Here is a 25,584-nt window from a genome sequence, read left to right as displayed (position 1 = left end):
TATGGAATGAGCTGCCAGAGGAAGTGGTGGAGGCTGGTACATTTGCAACATTTAAGAGGTATTTGGATGGATATATGAATAGGAAGGGTTTGGAAGGATATGCTGGCAAATGGGACTAGATTGGGTTGGGATATCTGATCAGCATGGACGAGTTGTTAAAATGCTGTACATCTCTATAATGAGTTGGAAGTGTGGACCAAATGATTTTTTTCCAAAATTGCAGATGCTATAAAGCTAAGCAGAGGGGCTAGAGCATATCTGATGGAATATAACGTCCAAAAATGTGAGGTTATCCACTTTAGTAGGAGAAATGGGTATACAGAGTATTTCTTAATTGCTAAGAGGTGGAAAGTGTACATTTACAAGGGGACCTCGTTGTCCTTGTTGATAAGTCATTAAAGGTTGATATGCAGATCAGGCAAGCTGTTAGGAAGGCTAATGGAACTTGGCCTTTATTGCAAGAGGATTTGAATACAAGAGTAGTGAAGTCTTGCTTTGTTTGTATAAGAGCTTGGTTAGATTGCATCTCAAGTATTGTGTGCAGTTTTCGTCTCCTTATTTCAGAAAAGATTAACTAGACTGGTCCCTGGATGGCAACACTCCGCTGCAAAGTTAGATTCGGAAAACTGGGTCTGTATTTCTTGAATTTTGAGAATGAGAGGTGATCTCATTGAAACCTACAAAATAACTTGAAGGATAGACAGTGTTGATGCATGTTAATGTGTTACCCCTGCTTGGTGCATCTATTCCAGGGTGCATAATTTAGAAATTATTTTACTTGGAGGTTTTTGAACCTTTGTAATTCTGCACTAAAGAGGACCGTGCAGGCAGGCTCTGTCTTTTGAGATCAAGTTAGAGATTGATAGATTTCTGATTACCAGTGTGTACAGAGTTTTGAGGATGGGTGAGAAAACCCATAAGTGTATTGAATGGCAGGACAGGTTCGACAGGCCAAATGGCCTATTCCTGTTCCCATATTGCTGTGATACAACAACACCATCTCTTGTTGGTAGGTTTCAGATGCTCTCTGGGCTGTCTGAAACCTGTTGATCTTCGAGCTGGAGGAGTTGACCCTGACTGAGTGTTGCAGACTGGCACATTCCAAGGTCCAGGACTACGTGTTGAGGGATGCGCTGAAGCTTGGGGTAGCTGCCGCCAAGGCGCGGTGGGGAAAGACCACCATGTAACATCTGTCTGCCTAAGAAGAACAGGGGGCCCACCCAGTCATTTGGGCTCCACTGATGCCTCAGCAGAAGAGCTGGATAGTAAATGTACAGACTTGTATCTAGGGAAAATAAATTTCAATGTCAGTATGTAAAGCAATGTAATATATGCACAAGAATGGCATGACCAATTGTAAAGAGATCCAAATAATTTTATGAATAAAGTTTATTTTTGAAATTTAAAAAAAATCTCTTGTTGGTGGATTTCAGTGGTTAGCAATGCTGCCTCACAGAACTGGAGAACTGGGGACCTGGGTTCACTTCCAACCTATCCGACAGTTGTAATTTTGGGACAGCACGGTGGCTCAGTGGTTAGCACTGCTGCCTCACAGTGCCTGGGACCTGGGTGAGATTCCTGCCTCGGGCAACTGTCTGGAGTTTGCACATTCTTCCCGTGTCTGTGTGGGTTTCCACCTGGTGTTCCAGTTTCCTCCCACAATTCAAAGATGTGCAGGTCAAGTGAATTGGCCAAGCTAAATTGCCCATCTTATTAGGTGCATTAGTCAGTGGTAAATATAGGAGTAATTGGTAAATATAGGGTAGGGGAGTGGGTCTGAATGGGTTACTCTTTTGAGGGTCGGTGTGAACTTGTTGGGTTGAAGGGTCTATTTCCGTACAGTTAGAATCTAATCTAATCTAAACATTATACTTTGCAGGAAATTGACCTCAGCATAAACTGTAATAAATCGTGACGAGAACTCAAACTGTTACAAGAAACAAGATCCACAATCCTGGATTATATTCTGGAATATTATCCATTGATAATGAAGTATTCCTTTTTAAATCAAAGAAATTGTCATCTGGTTCTGTTTATTTATTATCTGATCTTCACTTGTCAGAGATTTCATTACATACTCTACAAATGTTCAAAATGTATTCCCTTGAGAAGATACAAAAACAGGAAATATAGTCATCATAAATTTGGGAGATTATGAAGAAAATTAGCTGTGTTCCTTAGAATTAGATATAACAAGTGGTCAAGTTGAAGTTTTCAAGTTATAAAAGAAGGAATTCATAAAGCATCCTAACTGTCAGCAGTGAATTTCAGTTTATGGGGACCAGAGTGAGAGGTGCTGGCCAGGAATGAGATGGAATTGGCAAGTCTAGAGGAAACAATGGAATGAATCAGAGCTTTGGCAGCACATGAATTGAGGCAGGGACTGAATAAATTGATGTTACAGAGGTCAAAAATTATTGATTGCACAGATATGTATGTGCTTAGAAGTTTGCCTTGGACCAGATGTGACACCATGGTTGCAAATAATCTGGTTCAGCCTCAGATGGTTCCAAGAAGATGTTGTGTCTCTTGCCAGAGCAAGGCTTTTGTAGTGAGTTCTGAGAAAAATGGTTCTGATCTGAACAACATTTAACTGAACATGGATCATCCAGTATTAGATAAAAACTCTGATCTGAGACAATGGAGGAGTTGAGAGAGGCAGTGGTAATATAGAGCTTGGTTTCAACATACCTGTGAAAACATACTATGATCTGAATTTTATGGTCTTCTGCTATCATATTTGATGTTTGAGGGTAAAGGGCTCATAAAATAACAGTGGTCCTTCCAATGCCTTCCCACCCTCATGTCTCCCATATTACATTGGTGATGATATCAGGCAGACTGCCCACCTTGAGGCCATTAAGTGACTGTGTAAGGACCTTACTCTGTCTCTGGTCTTTTGTGGTATGGAAAGAAGGCAAGACAGACAGCCTGGCAACATTCAGCCAGCTGTGCTAATCCTGCCTCCTCCACCTCACAAAACTCTGCCTCTCTCACCATTCCCTTAAACCCCCAATTCACTGGTTTCTGCCAGCTAAATCTGCCTAAAATACCAGACTTACCGTTAAGTCTGGTTTTACCATTTTTCTTCTTTATATTTTCTTTCCTTTATCCTGGCACTGCTGGGATTACAGGTTTGTTGGGTAAAAGATTCACCTTCCTTGATGTTGTGGATATCTCCTCCCAAAAGAGTTCAGGTTGCTGTCTACATTATGCAGCCAATGTAGCTGTGAAGAAACAATGTTTCAGCTGGGCTAACTGACCATCAGTGTTAGGTTGAGGAGGGAGGGGGCACATACAACACCTGTAAATTCCAGCTGTAGGTTTTCAAAGGGCGTCATCGAAGTGCGGTATAGAGATAAGTGGAGGAAGTGAGAAGGGAGTGCATCAATTCTTTTTGGACACCAGTATCAATGGTGTGGCTGCAGGAAGGGCAACCATTGCAGATGATCTTTTGAAGATTACCAGATAGGTAAGAATATAACCAAATGAACTATTGAAGTCTGTATTAAAAGTTGTGTATTCTAACTTGGGACAGTAGGGCTACCAACTGATTCACGTTGACTCTTAAGTGAACGTTGGAACAAGAAACTGGATGTTAGTTTTGTTTCCCCAGGGTGATTGTAGAAAGATTGCAGGTGCAGATGTTAAGCAAAATAATAAAATGGTCATAATTTGCTTTGCTCTGTATAGGTGCTTCAGAACTAGTCAGGTTGATGTGGCTGACAGAGTTTGTGAAAGCTGATATCTAAATAGGACTGGATTTACAAAAATGTGAGGAGTTGGCATATATACTCCCCATAACTCTCAATGGATGAGAGAACATGTTCTAATACTGCAGTATGCAAATTGCTAATTTTTGAAAGATGTTTAATTTTGAAAATACTTTAGTGATGACTGATGCAAACAAGAGTTTACTTTGACCAAATATGATGTGAATTTAGATTAGGTAAATTCTAATAAATTATATGTCCTTGAAGCACTGTGACAAATAAATAACTGGATTTTGGTTTGTAGATGATTGTACAATAGAGTACAAGCCATGACAACATGGAGCATATAATAATATGATGTAATGAAAACCAATTTTGTTGTATGCAATCTGTGCTGCAAGCCAGCCTTTTGTGAAACTGTACCATTTAAGGAACAGAGATTTCTAAAATTTTGTTGTTTGATTATCCCAAAATATTGGTTACATTCAGGTTTGCTTAACAATAGCAAGGAACCAATGTTTCAAGTAGTTCAAGAGGTGACGGAAAATGCTTGTGACAAAGGTCACAAGCATTGAATCCAGAAAGGGATATGTGTGAGAGAGAGGAGACCACGGGAGGCAGGACTGATGATAGCTGTGCTACTAAAGGCGACTGCACTGCATATGTTATGTGCATTTGAGATTCAGGGAAGTCATAGAGCAGTTGAATAACTTTGTATAATGGGATGTGTCTAGGGAAAACCGAGGGGCTGTGAAAGGCTGAATGAAGCCGGTGGGCACTAAACAGTTCAGTGCGGTAGAGAGTCGTTCGTGAAAGGTGATGAACAGTATTTGCTTCATGTAACTGAGCCAGATTAGAGTTTGGGTAACAAAACCCAGGATACTGTTGGCTTGATGAATCACACTGTGTGTGTTGTGTGCAGTTTTGAAAAATGCAAGGGAGCATAGTCCCAGGGATGGAGCTTGCACTTTCGAAAAGTTAGCAGTGGTGAGGCAGCCTATGATTGTGCACTTTTTTTTATTTGTTATGTTCTTATGGAAGCCACATCGGACACTTATTTTGTGTCATTAAAACCTTGCAACAGTAACCAATTAATTAATGAATAACATCAACATTTCTTTTAACTATCTGCTGTTCCTTCCACATGCCATGATTGTCTAATTGCCTGTTAACCTTTTGTCAATATGCAGAAGCGCATCCTGCTGTAAAGCCAAAGGTATTGAGAAGAGTGTCAAGCTGCACTTCAGGAAACTTCAGTCAATCATCAAAACGACTATTTGCAATTCAAAACTGTGGCTCTCCAACAATTCTAGGGAACAAAGGTTACAGCCTTCACAACGGTGTAGATGGTTAGTTTATCAGCCAAGTTTAAGTATGTAATATTTGCTAATATGTTCAGGCAAGTGATACGTTCAGTACTTTTCTTATTTAATTTCTATAGAGTACCATTGTCGTCTGTTGTTAATGTTTTTAGTCGGAGAATGTCATATTTTACGTTATATAGTTTTACGTTGTGTGCACCTGTGTCAGGAGGTGAGTTATGGGGTTCAAAGCCGGTAGAGGATTAACTCTGAAAACTGGTAATTTGACTGTCAGTCAAACCTACGATTTGTAGCTGCCGTTGAGTTGAGTGCTTTACTTATTAGGCATCGTTTTTTTCTGTAGCTTTGAATAATTGAAAATATTTTCTTGCTGTGGTTCAAGAGTTTCATGTAGTATTGCAATTATGGAAATTAGTCTGCCTGATTACTTTTGAGTCTCAGTCTTTAACAAATAAGTTCAGCTACTGGCCTTTTATATTATAATTTTCTTGAAAATTCTATTGAGTATTATGCTGAGTAGTAGACTATCTTCACATTAAAGCCTACGGAGTAATTTGAATGCTCTCAAAGTCACCTTGTGCAAACTGGTTTAAAAAAAATTAAGGTTGACTGCTTTGGTAAGTTATATAGTATAATATGCAGACAGCAATCCTCATTCCAATATGTTCATCTCTTAGGCAATTAGGGTGGATTATATTCAATCCAACAGTACAAAAGAAAGAAAAAAGTTCAATAAATACTTTACCAATATTGCAAAAATTAACTTAAGCTTTCCTTGAAAGGTCAACTCAGCAGCACAGTTCAAAAAAAAAAGGACTTCTCATTTAAGGTGGAGATGAAGAGGAATTTATTTTCTTAAATATCTTTGGAATGGTCTTCCACAGAGAGTTGTGGAGAATGGATCATTTGAAAATATTCAAAACTGAGGACTGGAGAGAGGCAAATGTAATTCCTCTCTTCAAGAAAGGAAATAGGGAAATCCCCGGCAATTACAGACCAGTAAGTCTCACGTCTGTCATCTGCAAGGTGTTAGAAATAATTCTGACGGATAGGATTTATGACCATCTGGAAGAGCATGGCTTGATTAAATGCAGTCAACACGGCTTTGTGAGGAGCAAGCCATGCCTCACAAACCTTATCGAGTTCTTTGAGGATGTGACTAGAAAAGTTGATGAGGGTTGAGCTGTGGATGTGGTGTACATGGACTTCAGCAAGGCATTTGATAAGGTTCCCCATGGTAGGCTCATTCAGAAGATCAGGAGGAATGGGATACAGGGGAACTTAGCTGTCTGGATACAGAATTGGTTGGCCAACAGAAGACAGCAAGTGGTATAGAAGGAAAATATTCTGCCTGGAAGTCTGTGGTGAGCGGTGTTCCACAGGGCTCTGTCCTTGGGCCTCTACTGTTTGTAATTTTTATTAATGACTTGGATGAGGGGATTGAAGGATTGGTCAGCAAGTTTGCAGACAACACAAAGGTTGGAGGTGTCGTTGACCATATAGAGGGCTGTTGTAGGCTGCAGCAGGACGTTGACAGGATGCAGAGATGGGCTGAGAGGTGACAAATGGAGTTCAACCTGGATAAATGCGAGGTGATGCATTTTGGAAGGTTGAATTTGAAAGCTGAGTACAGGATTAAGGATAGGATTCTTAGCAGTGTGGAGGAACAGAGGGATCTTGGTGTGCAGGTACATAGATCCCTTAAAATGGCCACCCAAGTGGACAGGGTTGTTAAGAAAGCATTTGGTGTTTTGGCTTTCATTAACAGGGGATTGAGTTTAAGAGTCGTGAGATCTTGTTGCAGCTCTATAAAACTTTGGTTAGACCGTACTTGGAATACTGCGTCTAGTTCTGGTCACCCTACTATAGGAAAGATGTGGATGCTTTGGAGAGGGTTGAGAGGAGGTTTACCAGGATGCTGCCTGGACTGGAAGGCTTATCTTATGAAGAGAGGTTGACTGAGCTCGGACTTTTTTCATTGGAGAAAAGGAGGAGGAGAGGGGACCTAATTGAGGTATACAAGATAATGAGAGGCATAGATAGAGTCGATAGCCAGTGACTAACACAAGGGGTCATAGTTTTAAGCTGGTTGGAGGAAAGTATAGAGGGGATGTCAGAGGCGGGTTCTTTACACAGAGAGTTGCGAGAGCATGGAATGCGTTGCCAGCAGCAGTTGTGGAAGCAAGGTCATTGGGGACATTTAAGAGACTACTGGACATGCATATGGTCACAGAAATTTGAGGGTGCATACATGAGGATCAGTGGTCGGCACAACATCATGGGCTGAAGGGCCTGTTCTATGTTCTATGAATTAGATCAATTTTAACAACTACAAAGGAGTTGAGGATTTTCTGTGGGGAAAGGAGGTGGCAGGGGTCCCGGCAGGAAAGTGGAGTTGAGCAACAGTCATTTGGAGCAGGTTCAGTTGGCCAATTGTCCTTCTACTTGCTCCTATTTGTTATGATTTTATACAGACCAATGTGGCTTGGCATGATAATATTTCAATGCTTAGAGCAAAGTGCATAGCGATTAACAGGATCCATTAAACCAAGATGGCTGATTGGGTATAAAATGAAAAACTAGTGATGGAGACAGATATATTAGCAAAAAGATAACTTGGTGGCATCTGTTTTGGTTAGGTGTAAATAGATGATAAAGTCAAGACTGACTAACTTTATCTGACTAAATCTGATAAAGGCCAGATTTTAGCATGCTTAAGGGTACATGCAATTTTAAAAGAACAGGTGCATTTCTAGACTTGTTAAACCATTGTAGTTTGCATGAGAAGTGATGGGCATATCTGCACATCTGTCTGATGGACTCTGACAGACTCCAAGCACATTTGTTCAAGACCATCCAAGGTTTCCATAAAGTAAGGGATTTGTCAGATTTGTCACAGAGTCGTACATTGTAGAAATAGGCACATTGGCCCACTGGCTATGCTGACCAACAAACACCAAACTAGACTAATCCTGTTTACCTGCACCTGGTCCATAGCCTCCTATGCCCTGGCATTTTAAGTGCTTCTTAAGTGTAGCAAGAGTACCTATCTCCTTCACCCTGACAAACAGCACGTTCCATGTTGCCAACACACTCTGGGTGAAAACATTTTTCCACAAATCCCCTCAAGATCTACCTTTAACATACAAAGAACAAAAAAAAAACCAAGAACATTTGCAGCCCAGGAAAAGGCCCTTCGACCCTCCAAGCCTGAGCCGATCCAAATCTACTGTCTAAACCTGTCGCCGAATTCCTAAGCATCTATATCCCTCTGCTCCCCACCTGCTCATGCATCTGTCCAGACGCATCTTAAATGAATCTACCATGCCTGCCTCGACTACCTCTGCTAGCAGTGAGTTCCAGATACCCACCACCCTCTGTGTAAAGTACTTGCCGTGTGTATCCCCCTTAAACTTTTCATCTCTCACCTTGAAAACGTGACCTCTCTTTATTGAATCCTTCACCCTGGGAAAAAGCTTATCTCTATCTACCCTGTCTATATCCTTCATGATTTTGTAGACCTCAATCAGGTCCCCCCTCAATCTTTTTTCTAATGAAAACAAACCTAACCTACTCAACCTCTGTTCATAGCTAGCACCTTCCATACCAGGCAACATCCTCGTAAACCTTCTCTGCACCCTCTCCAAAGCGCCCACATACTTTTGGTAATGTGGCAACAGAACTGTACACGGTATTCTAAATGCGGCCAAACCAACATCATGTACAATTTTAACATAACCTACCAGCTCTTATACTCAATACCCTGTCGGTGAAGGCAAGCATATACCATATGCCTTCTTGGCCACTCTATCACCTGTGCAGCAACCTTCAGGGTTCAATGGACCTGCACTCCCAGATCTTTCTGCTAGTCAACTTTTCCCAAGTCTATTCCATTCACTGTATAATTCGCTCTAGAATTAGACTTCCCAAAATGCATCACCTCACATTTGCTTGGATTGAACTCCATCTGCCACTTCTCCGCCAAACTCTCCAGTCGATCTATATTCTCCTGTATTCTTTGCCAGTCCCTTATGCTTTCTGCTACTCCACCAATCTTCGTGTCATCTGCAAACTTACTCATCATACCAACAGTGCCCTCCTCCAGATCATTTATATCTTTCACAAGCAACAGTGGCCCCAGCAATGATCCACTGGTCATCTTTCTCCATTTCGAGAAACTCCCTTCAACTACTACTCTCTGTCTCCTGTTGCTCAACCAGTTCTTTATCCACCTTGCTAGAGCACCCTGCACACTATGTGACTTCACTTTATCTATTAGTTTATCATGGAGAACCTGATCAAACGCCTCACTAAAGTCCATGTATATGACATCAACAGCCCTTCCTTCACTGATCAACTTGGTCACTTCCTCACTCTATTAAGTCACAATCTCCCCCGCACAAAACCATGTTGCCTATCACTGATGAGCCCATTCTTTTCTAATATGGCCCCTTCCCTTGTCGGACTATTGACATACTGTTCTAGAAAATTCTCCTGGACGCTTCTTACAAATTCAACCCCATCCAGACCTCTGACACTAAGTGTATCCCAGTCAATGTTGGGAAAATTAAAATCTCCCATCACCACTCCCCTATTGCCTTTACATTTTTCTATAATCTGTTTACCTATTTGTTCTTCCTCAGCTCACTGTTGGGAGGCCTGTAATACAGCCCCAACAATGTAACTGCACCCTTCTTATTTCTCAGCTCCACCCATAACGCCTCATTACTCAAGCCCTCCATCATGTCCTGTTTTAACACAGCAGTGATATCATCACTGACCAGCAATGTAACTCCCTCCCCCACCCCCCTTTTACTTCCCTCCCTGTCATGTCTGAAGCATCTATATCCTGGAACATTTAGTTGCCAATCATGCCCTTTCTTCAACCAAGTCTCTGTGAATGCAACAACGTCATACTCCCAGGCACCAATCCAAGCCCTAAGTTCATCTGCCTTACACACTATACGCTTTGCATTAAAGTAGATGCACTTCAGGCCACCAGTTCTTTTATGTTCATCTGCTGTCTGCCTATTCTTGTCCTTATCAATGCTATCTTCATGATTCTTACATGCCTGGTGTAATTTTGTATACCTCAATCAAATAACCCTTCAGCTGCCTCTACTCCAAGGAAAACAAACCCAGCCTATCCAGTCTCTCCCCAAAACAGCAAATTTCCTTCCCAGGCAACATCCTGGTGAAGCTCCACTGCACTCTCTGCACTGCACGTATGTCCTTCCAATAGTGTGTAGACCAGAACTGCACACAGTTTTCCATCTGTGGTCTAATCAATGCTCTAAAATGTTGCTATGAGGTATCCCTGCTCCTGTATTCTATGACATGGCTAATGAAGACAAGCATCCCTTATGCCTCTTCACTTTCACGGATCGATGAAATTGTACACCAAGGTTCCTTAGTTCCTTATTCTCCCTCGGCACCTTCTGTTCATTATGTAAATCCTTCCCTTATTAGACCTCCCAAAAATACATCACCTCAGACTAGTCAGGACTAAATTCCATCTGCCATTGCTCTGCCTAATTTACTGGCTGACCAATATCAGACTGTAGACTGAGACCATCCTCCTCATTATTAGTCCACACCGACCAATTTTGGTGTCGTCTGCAAGCTTACTAATTATACCTTCTGCATTCACATCTGTAGCCATCTACGCATGAAAGGGTGAATAACCAAGATCTTTTTCCTGAGGGTAGAGGAGCCCAAAACTAGAGGACATTGGCTTAAGGTGAAAGGGGAAAGATTTTAGAGACCTGAGGGGTAACATTTTCACACACGGTGGTGCAAGTGTGGAGTGAGCTGCCAGAGGAAGTGGTGGACATGGGTACCCTTACAACATTTAAAATGCATCTTGATGGCTACACAAATAGGAAGGGTTCAGAGGGATGTGGACCAAATGCTGGCAAATGGGACTAGATCAGTTCAGGATATCTGGTTGGCATGGATGAGGTGGACCGAAGGATTTGTTTTGGTGCTGTATAACTCGATGACTGTATATTCTTAATGTACATAACAAATAGTAAGGGTCCCAGTATCAATCCCTGTGGTGCACCGCTAGTCACAGGATTCTAAGCACAAACATAACCCTCTATTATCATCCTTTAACTCCTGTTTGCCCACTTTCCTTGGAATCCGTGGGCTCTTACCTTCTGCGTAAGGGGGATCTTGTCAAAGGTTTTGCTGAAGTCCATGTAAACCACATCAACTGCACTATCCTCATCAATATTTTAGTCTACTTTCCAAAGAAAACTCAAATTAGTCAGAAAGGATCTCCATGTCAATCCATGCTGACTTTCCCTAATCAAATCCTGCCTTTCCGGGTATTGCACAATCTTGTCCCTCAGAATTTTTTCCAATAATTTTTCCACCATTGATGTCAGAATAACTGCTCTGTGGTTATTTGGCCTATCCCTGCTACTCTGCTCGAGCAAAGGAACTGCATTAGCTATCCTCCAGTCATCCAGCACTTCACCTGTGGCCAGCAAAGTACTAAATATCTATGTCAGGGCCCTAGCAATCTCCTCCCTTGCTTTCCATAGCAGCCTGAGACATATCTCATCAGAGCCTGGAGATTTGTACAACTTTATGCCTGCTAAAACATCTAATATTTCCTCCTTATTAATCTTTGCCTGCTTTTGAACCTTGCTGTCCCAACCAAGATCTCCAGTTACATTGTCTTTTCCTCTGTGAATACAGATGAAATATTCATTTAAAACTTCACCCATGTCCTCTGGCTCCAAGCACAGACAATGCGCCTTTGCTCTCTAATAGGCCCCACTCTTTCCCTTGTAATCCTCTTACTGTTATGTACTTCTAAAATGTCTTGTGGTTATCCTTAATCCTATGTGCCAAAGATATTTTTGCGTCCCCTTGTAATTTGTTTTATGTTTAAGTACACCCCACACACGCTATGCTCCTGAATGGTCTCCCCTGTTTTTAATACTGTGTACCTTAAATATGCTTCCTTTTTCTTTATCAAACTCTCAATATTCCTTGACATCCAAAGTTCCCTGGACGAGCTGACATCCCCTTAGCTCTTAAAGGAACATGTTGGCTGTGAACTCTCACTTTTATGCTTTTTGAAAGACTCCTACTTTCTGAATGTAGATTTACCTGCAAGTAGCTGTTCCCAGTCTATGCTTGCCAGATTCTGTCTAATGAGATTGAAATTGGCTTTTCCCTAATTAAGATACATAACATCTGCACTATTCCTTATCCCTTTCTATAATGACTTTGAACCTCAGAGTTATGAGCACTATCTCTAAAATATTCGCCCACTGACATTTCAACCGCTTCCTGCCCTAATATTAAATCTAGCACTGCCCTACCTCTAGTTAGACAATCTATATACTGGCGCAAAAAGCTCTCCTAGATGCACTCCAAAAATTTCACTTCATCTCAACCTTTCATACTACTGAACCCCTTAATTTATTAGCATCGTTGAAATCTCCAACTAAAGCCCTTTTTCTCTCACACCTTTGTGATTTACCTATATATCAGCTCCCCTATGTTTTATCTGACTGTTCGGAGGCCTGTAGTATAACCCCAGCAAAGTGATTGCCCCTTTTCTTATTTCTAAGCTGTACGCAGATGGTCTCATTGTGAGATCCTTCCAAGACATCCTCCCACAATACTGCAGTCTCCTTTATCAATAATACAGTGCCCCCACCTTTCTTCCAGCCCTCTCCCCATCATGCCTGAAACTTTTATACCTTGGAATATTGAGCTGCCAGTCCCACCCTTTGTTCAACCATATCTGTGATTGATCAGCATGTGGGAAGATGGTATTGATGCAATGTTTGAAGTTCATCTGCCTTACCACTCAAGCCTCTTGAATTAAATAGATACATTTTAGCTTTCTGGGCATTCTATTCGCTTTACCATGACCCTGTCATCTCTGCTGGCTGGACTGTCCTCATATTCATAGAGATGTACAGCATGGAGGCAGACCGTTCGGTCCAACCCATCCATGCTGACCAGATATCTCAACCCAATCTAGTTCCATCTGCCAGCACCCGGCCTATATCCCTCCAAACCCTTCCTATTCATATACCCATTGAAAGGCCTTTTAAATGGTGCAATTGTACCAGCCTCCACCATAAACGTACCACCCTGGTCGCTCATTCTATACACGTACCACCCTCTGTGTGAAAAAGTTGCCCTTAGGTCTCTTTTATATCTTTCCCTTCTCACCCTAAACCTATGCCGTCTAGTTCTGGACTCCCTCATCCCAGGGAAAATACTTTGTCTATTTATCCTATCCATGCCCCTCATAATTTTGTAAACCTCTATAAGGTCACCACTTAGCCTCCGACGCTCCAGGGAAAACAGCCCCAGCCTGTTCAGCCTCTCCCTATAGCTCAAATCCTCCAACCTTGTAAATCTTTTCTGAACCCTTTCTAGTTTCACAACATCTTTCCAATAGGAAGGAGACCAGAATTGCACGCAATATTCCAAGTTACTCCCAACATATATTCTGTACCCTATTACTCCTGCCAAATTAGTTTAAAACCTCCCCAACAGCATTTGCTATTACTTTTAAAAGGCTTATTTGTAATTTCAAGGTCAAGGTATTGCATGCTGGTAAGTCCTAGTGAAGTACCTCAGTAAACCTCATGTCTATCATAAAGTTGATCAGGATCTATCTTCACCAGACGTGGAAGCTTCTCTCCTCATATAAGTTTCCCATACTCCAATCCTCTTTTGTCAATGTCTATGCTCAGGTGATTGGAGGCCTAATTTCCACCAAGACATCTGGAAACTAGAGTGTGAAAGTAGACCTTGGCTGAACTTACTCAAGAATAGGCTTAAATTTACAGGGCACTATTTTAAAAGGTGTCTGCTGGATCTGTGTTGTAGCCACGTTCTACTGAAATCTCCAAAGTGCACACATGGCTACAGTTCACCCAAAAACCTGAATAAAATCACTAACTTTATTCATACAGTTTCTTTTAAGGTTCCAGGTTCAATTCTTGGCCTGTGCTAATCTAAATAGCACAGCTTCAGGCGACTGACTGTGTGGAGTTTGCACGTTCTCCCTGTGTCTGCGTGGGTTTCCTCCGGGTGCTCCAGTTTCCTCCCACAGTCCAAAGATGTGCAGGTCAGGTGAATTGGCCATGCTAAATTGCCCGTAGTGTTAGTTAAGGGGTAAATGTAGGGGTATGGGTGGGTTGCGCTTCAGCGGGTTGTTGTGGACTTGTTGGGCCGAAGGGCCTGTTTCCACACTGTAATGTAATGTAATCTAATCTAATCTAAATAACCTCAGCTACAAAGACTGGGGACCACTAGCATTAGTTCCTTTATCCCCAGTCATTGGCAAATTGAAATTGGGAACTCAATTTGAAGAATTTTGGGTAGTTGTGTATTGAAAAAAGTCCATGACTCCAAATTAATTTTATATGTACATTACTATAAGTGCAATGAACAACCTCTACATGGAATACTTTCTTGCTGGGAGTAACGCTTATGATTATTTAGAGTTTGCAATATATAAAATGAGCAACTTTATGATGAAGTGTGAGATGTTTGTAGATGAACTATGTATGCTGCAACTAACACTAAATACGTTCAATTACTTCATTTCCATTCAGGAGGTGTGAAGAAACGACCTTTGATGTCCAATAGGGGTAAGATGTAATAATATATACTTAAGGTCTGTGTTAATATTGTACAGGAGCAAAATTGTTTTCAAAAAGGAAAATGTTATTTTAGATGTACTTTATTTGCTTTTTCAGAAATATTACCACTTCACCTATTTAGTGTTGCATATCCCATTCTGTAGGTGGTCCATGGGTCTTTGATGAGGTGCTTAAATTACTCTCCTTTTGGAGTATGGATATTCTTAAGACCTAGTCCCTTTGCTACATTGTCTTTTCAAATTTAATGCAATATTCTTACATGTGTTGAATAGATGGAGAATTAATGCAAAATAAAAATATTTTTCTGCGATTGAACTACATGTTTTGCCTCAATTCCAAGCTTTAAGTCTGAGAATTGAAGATGTAGCTAATCCTATAACCTGCTTAACATTTAGCTTCTTCTCTAACTTTTGAGTTTGCGTCCAACATTATGCAATTGTGCACCCTGTTTAAAATTTCACCTTTTCTATAAAAATTGACATTTTGCAAAGCCAAAACCAAGGTTAACAATAAATACTGTCCCTAAAAATAAATTTAAGGGAATCATCCCACAAAAATCTTAATCACAAGCATATACATCTTTTAATATCAATTATTTCCTTTTATTTCACTGAGTACCTCATTTAAATGTTGTGTCAGTCAATTATTGAGGATGAAGGAGATCTTTATAATTCACTTCATGCTGTGTTGTTCATGTGTTGTGTAAGTCCTTTGGCATAAAGTTAAGTAAAACATAATCTCTGTTAGTACTCTTACATTGACTACAGGAAGAGTCCTTAATCACTAGGGTAACAAAACTGGAGTCAATACAGTGACCAAATTAAGGTGAGAAATGTAGGGCTACAGATAGGTAATTAAATTAAATTAATACCATCATACAACATTTATCATATCAACCCCAAGACTGTATTCTTATCTGGGTTCACTTGGTGGTTCATGAACTATTGAAGTTTCATCCAAGTCGTCTCAGTTATTTGAATTTCGTCATGAAAGACCTGCCTTCTGATCACTTCAAACTTCTATTTTACATTTATTGGTAATTGGGTATTGCACTTTGGTTTAAATATAATATTGATTGAATTCTAAAATAGTCTAAAAGTAATCCCAGTCCTTGGAATTAATCAACTTAAATGTAGATTGAATCCAGCAATTCAAGATTTATTTTCTTCGAATTTTGATAACATTAGAATTAAGAGGATTTAAATTCTCCAGTTGGCACATACATTATTGTTAATTACTTGTGCTCACAAATGGGTCTGAACTTCATTTCGTTTTGTAGATAATGGTAGCAATTCACAGTTGATTGAAAGAAAATGACTTCTGTATGTTTGTTCCTATTTGTAACCTGCACATATTTATGCAAAAAAAAATAGAGTATGTTGATTTATTTTAAAATGAATTTAAAAGTAATACTTCAATATTTGATCATCCATTCATTTAAATGCATTATTTTTATATGTGGTATACCAGAGTCGATCAGCATTTTGCTTTCTATTTGCTTTTTGGTTTTCTTGATTTGTAATTATTCAATTAACCTTGAATAGATTTTTGCTATAATTATATTTTAGTCAATCTCATATGAGTGACAGACTATAGAGTATTGTCAAGTGACGTGATTAAAACTTCCTTTAACTGCTAATCAAATTTTTCAGATGTTACAAGTCATACACAAGGAATGGTAAGTGAATTTTGTTGAATATTTACCACAGACTGCACATTTAAGTCCCTGGCTCTTCCGACTTATTTGATTTTGTTCAATGCATCAAAAATGTGTAGTTTACAAAATAAGCAACCAGAGTAGATCCTGACAGACATTTTTAGCTGAGAAGCATTTGTGGATTCGTAGGATAAACACCTTTCCAGTGGTATCCTATTTTCTTCCTTTGATTTGAAGCAAGCATCAAATCCTAGCAAAGAGATGTGGGAGTTCAGGTCCATTGTACCCTGAAGGTTGCTGCATAGGTGGATAGAGTGGTCAAGAAGGCATATGGTACGCTTGCCTTCATCGGACGGGGTATTGAGTATAAGAGCTGACAGGTCATGTTAAAATCATACACGCGTAGGTTCGGCTACATTTAGAATACTGTGTACAGTTCTGGTCGCCACGTTACCAAAAGGATGTGGACGCTTTGGAGAGGGTGCAGAGAAGGTTTACGAGGATGTTGCCTGGTATGGAAGGTGCTAGTTATGAAGAGAGGTTGAGTAGGTTAGGTTTGTTTTCATTAGAAAAAAAAAGAGATTGAGGGGGGGACCTGATTGAGGTCTACAAAATCATGAAAGGTATAGACAGGGTAGATAGAGATAAGCTTTTTCCCAGGGTGAGGAATTCAATAACGAGAGGTCACGCTTTCAAGATGAGAGGTGAAACATTTAAAGGGGATACACGTGGCAAGTACTTTACACAGAGGATTGTGGGTGTCTGGAACGCGTTGCCAGCAGAGGTGGTAGAGGCAGGCATGGTAGACTCATTTAAGATGCATCTAGACAGATGCATGAGTAGGTAGGGAGCAGAGGGATACAGATGCTTGGGAATTGGGTGATTGGTTAAGACAGTAGATTTGGATCAGCTCAGGCTTGGAGGACCGAAGGGCCTGTTCCTGGGCTGTAAATTTTCTTTGTTCTCTTTGTTCTTTGTTCTAATATAGCTTCTGGTGTTTTTACTGTCATTAGATATATTTTGAGTAAATTAAGTTTATTTAATTTTAAGCAAGGCCATTTTGTATTTTGAAAATGTTGAGTTGGTTGAAATGTTAGCAGTTAAATATCTAATTAAGTAAATGAAACAATAAGATACAGTCCATTAGTAACAACAGGAATTAACAAGCATCAGTAAGGTACCAAGTAAGTACTGAGCTTGTTCCTATTCTCCAAATCCAGATAGCTAGGCAGTGAAGGTCAGGTGGAACCTTGAAAATATAGACTGACAAACATCACCCCAAAGCCCAACACCTATAGTTTCTGTCTGCTCCAATATATAGAAGCACAAATTAATAATGTGCAATCTGAATGTAATTAAATTGTCAATCAATATACAATTAACACCTACAAGTATCTATCAAGTCATTCAAATGTCATGCATTGGTTTGATGCGCGATCCTGTCTATTTCCGCTCTAAAAATAGCATGCGGAATTTACGTGATTAAGAAAAACATTAAATAAAATTTATAATTCTACGGTTACTGGTAAATTCACTCTTAAATCCAAGTGTGATGATCAGTTTCCTAATACCTCTGTCCATCCCTCTTTTTCTCTTTGGACTTTTGCTGTTTTCCCAATTGCTTTTGTTTTTCCTCCATGTCCATTTTCAAGCTTGAGTGGGAAGACCAGCAGCACGCCATGTTTAAAAATTATGATCATTATGACCAACAACGTTTGGAGAACAATTGTTGCACCCCCCCCCCCACAAAGTCTCTCTCCCAATTTACTTAACAGCCAACCACATTGAAAGCGCCCAAAAATATTGAGCCAACTCACATAGCCCGGTGTGACTGTTGAAGATTTTTACTTTATCTGGGTGAGAATTCCTATAATTGTGGCTTTTAACAGCTCCTCCCACATGTTTCTACCATGTGCTGGATGAATACAGGAAGTTAAGTTACGTTTGAGGCACAAAGGGGCCGCAGTTTGAGGAAAGGGCTCTGATTCAGAAGCAGGGCCCTGATAATAAAAAAAATTGCAACAGACGACCATTGAGAGAGCCTAACAAATGCTTGGAACAATTTGACAGAGCTTGCACATCAGTTACATATCCAGTGCATTACATTGCACTCATGATTTGGACTTTTAGGTTTGTTCTAAGTTCCCATAAACTTAGCAGATGTATCACAATTCCTATCATAGAATGTTTTTAATGTAACCTGTGGGATACTCTTAGATAGATGAAGTCTTTTCAAGTTCCACCTTAATAAGCTTAAGAATGCAACTGTTTTACAGCATGCTTTGTTCCTTGTTAAGTTTCAAAAGATATCAGAGAAAATTTAGAACTTACATTTCTCCAGTTGATTATCTCAAGGAAATGTAATCCACAGGATTTTGTTTTTGTCAACCTCCTTAGGTGTTTTTTTTAATTTCTTTTAGCACAAAGCTACATCTCATTTCATAAACCTTGAGGAAAACAACAAAGATGCAAGATCAAACACATAAGCACGGGTACAAAGTTTAAAAGGGAATAGTGTCCAATTAAAAAAAAGAAGCTAAAAGAATATAATGTTTAAAGGCTTCAGTGTGTTTTTCTGGTATTTGGTTTTAACCGGAGAATTGGTTCCTAGAACTACTGCAGTCTTGCGTATTGTAAATATCTTCTGAGTTCTCCTTTTAGAGTACTTTTATCTTTCTTGATAAAGCAGAGTATGTGAGAGAGAGATTTTTTTCTCCAACTCCAGTCACAAATGATGAATGTAAGAGGTCCATAGGATCCAAGGAAATTTCGCTAATTGAATCCATAATTGGCGGAGTGGCATGAAGTAGAGGGTGATGGTAGAGGGTCTTTTTGTGGCTGGTAGCTGTTGTCCAGTGGGGTTGTGCAGGATCAGTGTTGGGGCCTTTGCTGTTTGTTATACATATGAATGGTTTAGACTTAAATGTGGGAGGGTTAATCAGTAAGTTCATGGATGGTATGTATGAAAATTGATGGGGTGGTAAATAGTGGGGAGGATAGCCCTAGATTGCAGGAGGATATAGTTGGACTAATCAGGGGTAAATGGAATTCAATGCAGATAAGTGTGTGGTCATACACTTGGGCAGGATAAACAAGGCAAGGGAATATATGATGAATGGTGGGACCCTGGAAAACTCTGAGCATCAGAGGGACCTAGGTGTGCATGTCCACCATCAAGGTAATAGGACGTGTAGATAAAGTGGTTAAGAAGGCAAATGGGATGCTTGTCTTTTTTAGCTGAAGTTTAGATTTTCAGAGCAGGGATGATAATCTGGAACTGTATTAAATGTTGGTTAGGCCACATCTAGTGTATTGTGTGCAGTTCTGGAAATCACATTGTAGAAGGGATGTGATTGCATAAGATAGGGTGCAGAGGAGATTTACCAGGATTTTGCTTGGGATGGATAGTTCTATTCCAAAGACAGATTGGATAGAATGGGGTTGTTTTCCTTCCAGCAGATGATCCTGAGTGAAGATTTAATTGAGATATATAAAATTGAGGAACATAGGAAAGATAGACCGGAAGGAACATTTCCTCTTGGTAGAGGAATCAGTTATTGGGGACAATGATTTAAGGTATGGGGCAGGAGGTTTTGGAGAGTGTGTGAGGAATTTTTATTTGACCCTGAGGTGTTGGAAGTCTGGAAATTGCTGTTTATAAGGGTAGTAGAGGCAGAAGTCCTCACAGCATTTTAAAAGGTAGGTAGATGTACAGAGGAACCTCAATTATCTGAATTTCGGGTTATCTGAAGGGGATCTCAATGTTTCCCGATAGAAACATTACATCAAAGAGCTGTTTCACTCCGATTGCTTTTGTTTACGGGTATAATGATTAAAAACAAACTCGGCTCACTGAAATACTGGGGCGGGGCAGGAGCACGGACGGGGTTCAGATGGTGGATGGGGTTGGACGGGGATGCAGGGTTGGCGGGGGGGCAGTGTAGGATGGGGTTAGGAGGTGGGGTGGGAGTGGATAGGATAGGTGGGAGTGTGGGGTGGGGCTGGGCAGGCATTAGGAAGGGGGTGGAGGACAGATAGGGGGTGAGCGGGGTCTCGCCACCGTATGCTGCTGCCTAGTCTCTTGAACGGGGAGCAGACTTCACAGAAAACTCCAAGCCCCAGAGGAAATCAATTAACCAATTAATCAATTATCTGAATGAAATAATGCCTGCCCATCTCCTTTGGATAATCGAGGTTCATGTGTACACTTATGTACCAAGGTGTTATGGACCAGACCAAACCCCCTCAAAAATATTTTTAGAAGATAGTCCAGACTTTAAAGGTAAGTGTAAGGTGTTGCATTCTGGATGCAATTTGATTGGTCAAAGTACCAGACTTGAAACAAAATGCACTTTATTCGTACACAATAATTAAAATACAGACAAAATAAAAATAAAAGAATTGGCTTCCCTGTAACTCTATCAAAATACTTAACAGAATATTAACTACTACTCATTAACTTTCCCAATATAGTAAAATCCCATAAACACACCTTTGCCAAAAGACAAATTCATTAAATAGATTGTCTCACATGCAATTCTAGCAGCAGGAAGTAAGCCGCAGCTTTTCGCTGTAACAGGGAGAAGAGTAAGAGCTTCCACATCCAGCTTCAAGACCTCAGCAACTGCAGAAAGTTAAAACTAAAATCCTAGTTTATGGGAGTTTGATCCCACTCATTCAGGCTGCTTCTGTTCTTCCAACTTGTTTTTAAAAACCCAAGATCTGACAAGCTGTTTATTCTGTTGGCTTTGAAGTAGACTGCTCCACACCTCTATCTCAACCTTTCTTCCTGTTTAAGAAAAGGACAAAATACACCTCGTAAAGCCATAGTATCATCACAAATGCAAACAGTGCCGTTGGCCCAATTGCTAAAAAAAAGGCTTAGAATACCTAGGTACTTGTTTTGACCAGCTCAGGCTCGATGGCCCTTTTTCTGTGCTGTAGACTTCCAAGACCCTATGACTAATACATCTCGTCTTCTGTCACAACAATTCCTTGCAAGACCATGCATTCCTATTGTCTATGTCGAGGTTCATTGTCCCCAAAGTTGTAGGCATGTTGATTCCAAATTTTGATCTTCTAATAAAAATATGAATTAAATGGCAGTTGCAACTTTATTCACACCTGCCTGGTTTCAGTCTGTTCTGATTTTAAAAACAAATTAATTTCAGTTCACACTGGTTCTTGTTTATCGATGGTTTTGTGAAGTTTGATTCAACTTGTAGTCAGCTCTTTACTATGACCATCTTTAAGTATTTTTTTTTTCTTTTTTTGATATCATTCCAGTCCAGGAAATGTTCAGATATCGAAATCAGATGATTGAAATTAAATATTCATTGTCCACGTTAATCAACCCTGAGGGGCATAGATAGGGTAAATAGACAAGGTCTTTTCCTCAGGGGAGCGGAATCCAAAACTAGAGGGTGTAGATTTAAGGTTAGAGGGGAAGGATTTAAAAGGGACCTAAAGGGCAACTTTATCATGCAGAGGGTGACGAGTGTATAGAATGAGCTGCCAGAGGAAGTGGTCGAGCCTGGCACAATTACAAAATATATCCATCCAGATGCCTTTTATATGTATAGGAAGGGTTTAGAGGGATATGGGCCTAAAACTGGCAAATGGAACTGGACTTATTTAGGATATCTGGCTGGCATGGATGAATTGGGCCGAATGGTCTGTTTCCGTGCTGTATCTCAATGACTCTAAAAGTGAACAATAGCAAATTAACAAATTTAGTTTGGTTTATTCTCTGTTTCAGTGCATTGACTATTTCTCATACTTGCCTAATGGAAAAGGACTGTCGACAGGTATCAAAGCCATCCAGCCAGGGACCGTTCCCATAATCAAGAGACAACGGCCAAACTGGATCATTGACCCTGATGATGAATTTTTTGTGGCAACCGAAGAAACAAGGTGGGATTTCTGATTAGCAAGTAAAACTTCAATTTTGTAAATGCAAAAATTCTATATCACGTTTATTTGAAAATCAAGAAATTTCATATGTTCTCCTGATTAAGACATTTTTATAAGGCAAAAGATTTAATTATCACAATTTTGCAGGTTTGGTATGTATACTAGCTTTTCATAGGTGCTTTTATTCAAATATCTAATGTACTATGGTATACAGAATGCATCAGAATAATGCAGGTATGCAGTCTTAATGAATGCTGACAGTTCATAATTGTTTGCCTGTAACTGGAATCTACTTACTTGTAATAAATAGTAATCCTTGTTAATTACCAAATCCTGGTCCAGGCTTTCTGGTAGGTCTAAAAGACAGGTAATATAGGAAATATTGAGTACTTTTATAAATTTGTTAATTTTTGTGATGACTTTGGGTGAAGCGGGGCTTGATTTTTAACATTCTACTCCAGTGTGGTGTAACAGCAGATGTTTTTCCAGTATATTGTGTTAGTGATTCTGTCAGAATGATAGTCAGAGCCTTCCAAATCCCTGCCTGGTCTTTTTCTACACTCTGGAATATTAACAGTCTATTCTTAGAGATGTATCTATTCTTAGAGATTTATTAATTTGAGTTATTTAAGCTGCATAAGATTTCTATCTCAGTGTGATCAAATTCATTAATTTTGCTTTTATTGTCTCTGAGCAGTGCTTCCAATTAACTAACTCACCACACATCACAAAGAACCATTGTTACAGTCAGAAGCTGCAAATTTTAAGTTTTTTCTGCTTTTTTGCCTCTTTAGAGGCCTCTTTTGCATTTGGCAAACATAGCCACAAAATGATTTCTCTATTAAGCGTAGAAAGTTTTGAAATATGATTTTGTAACAAGATATGATTCAAATTTAGAGTGAACAAATAGCTGGTGAATTTTGCCAATTACATTTTTGTGCTTGAAAAGCTGATTTATGTGTAATTTGCATGCTTAGTTGTTTTTCTGTCTGATAGCTAAACAATTTTAATTTTCCTTTTGAATGAGCATTAGTTGTGTATTATCTTTTGCATCCAGTATTCAAATAGTATGACTCACGTGGGAAATTATGAATTGTTTTATAATCTTGATATAGATGTAAATACGTAGGATTAATTTTTCTCAAGAGGCTGGTGAACATCAATTAGATTGTTACAGTAAATTCAATTTGATGTAAGAAAGACAGAATTACTTTAAATGATGCAATTAATCATCCTTAAATAATTGAAGAGTTTTTGATGAATGCAATTTTACTGTTTAACCTGGCATTACTATTGTTTAGATTAGATTCCCTACAGTGTGGAAATAGGCCTTCCGGCCCAACAAGTCCACACCGACCCTCCGAAGAGTAACCCACCCAGACCCATTTCCCTCTGACTAATGCACCTAACACTATGGGCAATTTAGCATGGCCAATTCAACTGGCCTGCACATCTTTGGACTGTGGGAGGAAACCGGAGCACCCAGAGGAAACCCATGCAGATATGGGGAGGATGTGCAAACTCCACACAGACAGTCGCCCAAGGCTCCCTGGCACTGTGTGGCAGCAGTGCTAACTACTGAGCCACCTTAAATTATTTTCAGTATCCAAAGATAAAACGAGTGACTAGCCCCACAGCATTACAACATAAGCATCTGAGGAAGAATTTTCTTTGTTCAGTCTTAACTACATACCAGTGACTCAAATCAATAAAAATGAGCTGAGTTTCTGAATAGCTTTTGGCTCACCTCCGGTGAAAAATAATGTTTGACAAAAGGGAGTCAGCAGAATAATGATAAATAATGTTTCTTTAAAGGCACATGTTTTTAATAACTCAATGACAACTTCAAATCCTTTTATGCCTTTCTGTTCTCCTTACAGTCTTGAAAATGGCAGTTCAATGCTCATCAAATGTATGAGCCAGATTTTTGTAGAGTTGAATTGACAACAGAGACCTTTGAAACTGATGAACATGACAAAGATACAATCAGTGAAAATAGGCAACAACACCTTCCACAAAAATCCTCAACACTGACACTCTGCAAGGCTGTATACTGAGCCCCTTACTATAATCTCTATACAATCATGACTGTATGGCCAAATTTCATGCTAACTCCATCTACAAATTCATTGACAACACCACCATTGTAGGCTGGATCTCAAACAATGACAAGACAATATAGGAAAGAGATAGGATGTAAAGATAACAATCTCTCATTCAACATCAGCAAAACAAAACAGCTGGTCATTGACTTCAGGAAGCAAGATGAAGCCCGTGTCTAGATTAGTGGTGCTAAGGTGGAGATGGTCGACAACATCAAGTTCCTCAGAATGATGATCACCCACAATTTGTCCTGGTCTACCCACATTGATGCGATGGTCAAGAAAGCACAACAATGCCTCGTTTTCCTGAGGAAGTTAAGGAAATCATCATGTCCAGAAAGAATCTTAACAATTTTATATGTGCACCATGGAAAGCATTCTATCTAGATGGATCACAGCCCAGTCCATCATCCAAGCCAACCTACCACCTGTTGACTCCATCTACACTCTTTGTTGCCTTGGCTGGACAGCCAACATAATCAAAGATTCCTCCCACCCAAGTTATAATCTCTTCCAACCTCTTCCATTAGGCAGAAGATATGAAAGCTTAAACACATGTACCAACAGATTCAAGAACAGCTTCTTCCCCACTGCTATTAGACTTCTGAATAGACCTTTTAAATTTAATGTTGACCTCGCTTTTTATGCATCTTCTTTGCAGCTGTAACATCACATTTCTCACTCTATTATATTATGCTAATGCACATTTTATGGTATGATCTGCTTGTACTGCACACAAAACAAAACATTTCACTGTACCTAGGTACATGTGACAATAATAAATCAAATCAGATGCAGAGGTCCTATCACATCTGTGAAATATCAGATTTTTGACACATTAGGCCTAAAGCAAACAGTCTTTTACAGAACAGATTCAAAGGAGCCAGATAGCCTACTACTCCTCCTAATTTGTATGATCTTATGTATTTTACCAGCTGAAGGAAATGGGAGGAATGTGAAGTACGCGGTTAGCAAACCTGAATTTATTAGGGCAAATTGAAATCTATGCTGCATTTAAACAGGTCCAATTCTGGCTATTCCAAGGGCTTCAACTCATGATATGGAAATCACAAATTTATGGAGTAGATATAAATTCTGTTGAGTGTCCTGATATAATAGTTTTAAATCCCCAGTTCTTTAAACATGAACAGATAAGTTAAAGCTGTCAGTTTGAGTCAAAAGGAAACAACCTCTGCCAGACTGATAGTTTACCTGGTGTAGCTCGAA

The 25,584-nt window shown here is 39.8% G+C and overlaps 1 protein-coding gene across 8 annotated transcripts in view; it reads left to right on the top strand.

Moving 5' to 3' along the window:
• The window catches only part of mta3 (metastasis associated 1 family, member 3), a 242,560-nt gene that overhangs the window by 180,081 nt on the left and 36,895 nt on the right, over positions 1 to 25,584 (top strand). For 7 of the 8 annotated variants that reach the window (XM_072580676.1, XM_072580680.1, XM_072580681.1 and 4 more), the window contains 4 exons: positions 4,904 to 5,062; positions 14,638 to 14,673; positions 16,338 to 16,363; positions 22,101 to 22,255. In XM_072580676.1, the coding sequence (XP_072436777.1) occupies positions 4,904 to 5,062; positions 14,638 to 14,673; positions 16,338 to 16,363; positions 22,101 to 22,255 (376 nt within the window). Of the gene's footprint in view, positions 1 to 4,903; positions 5,063 to 14,637; positions 14,674 to 16,337; positions 16,364 to 22,100; positions 22,256 to 24,135; positions 24,215 to 25,584 lie in introns of those variants that run through there. The other variant, XM_072580677.1, reaches the window with a different exon arrangement.

This window comes from Chiloscyllium punctatum, chromosome 11 (assembly GCF_047496795.1).
Source record: "Chiloscyllium punctatum isolate Juve2018m chromosome 11, sChiPun1.3, whole genome shotgun sequence".
Classification (NCBI taxonomy): domain Eukaryota; kingdom Metazoa; phylum Chordata; class Chondrichthyes; order Orectolobiformes; family Hemiscylliidae; genus Chiloscyllium; species Chiloscyllium punctatum.
Note: the sequence above shows the minus strand (reverse complement) of the source record. Positions and strands in the feature narration are given on the sequence as shown.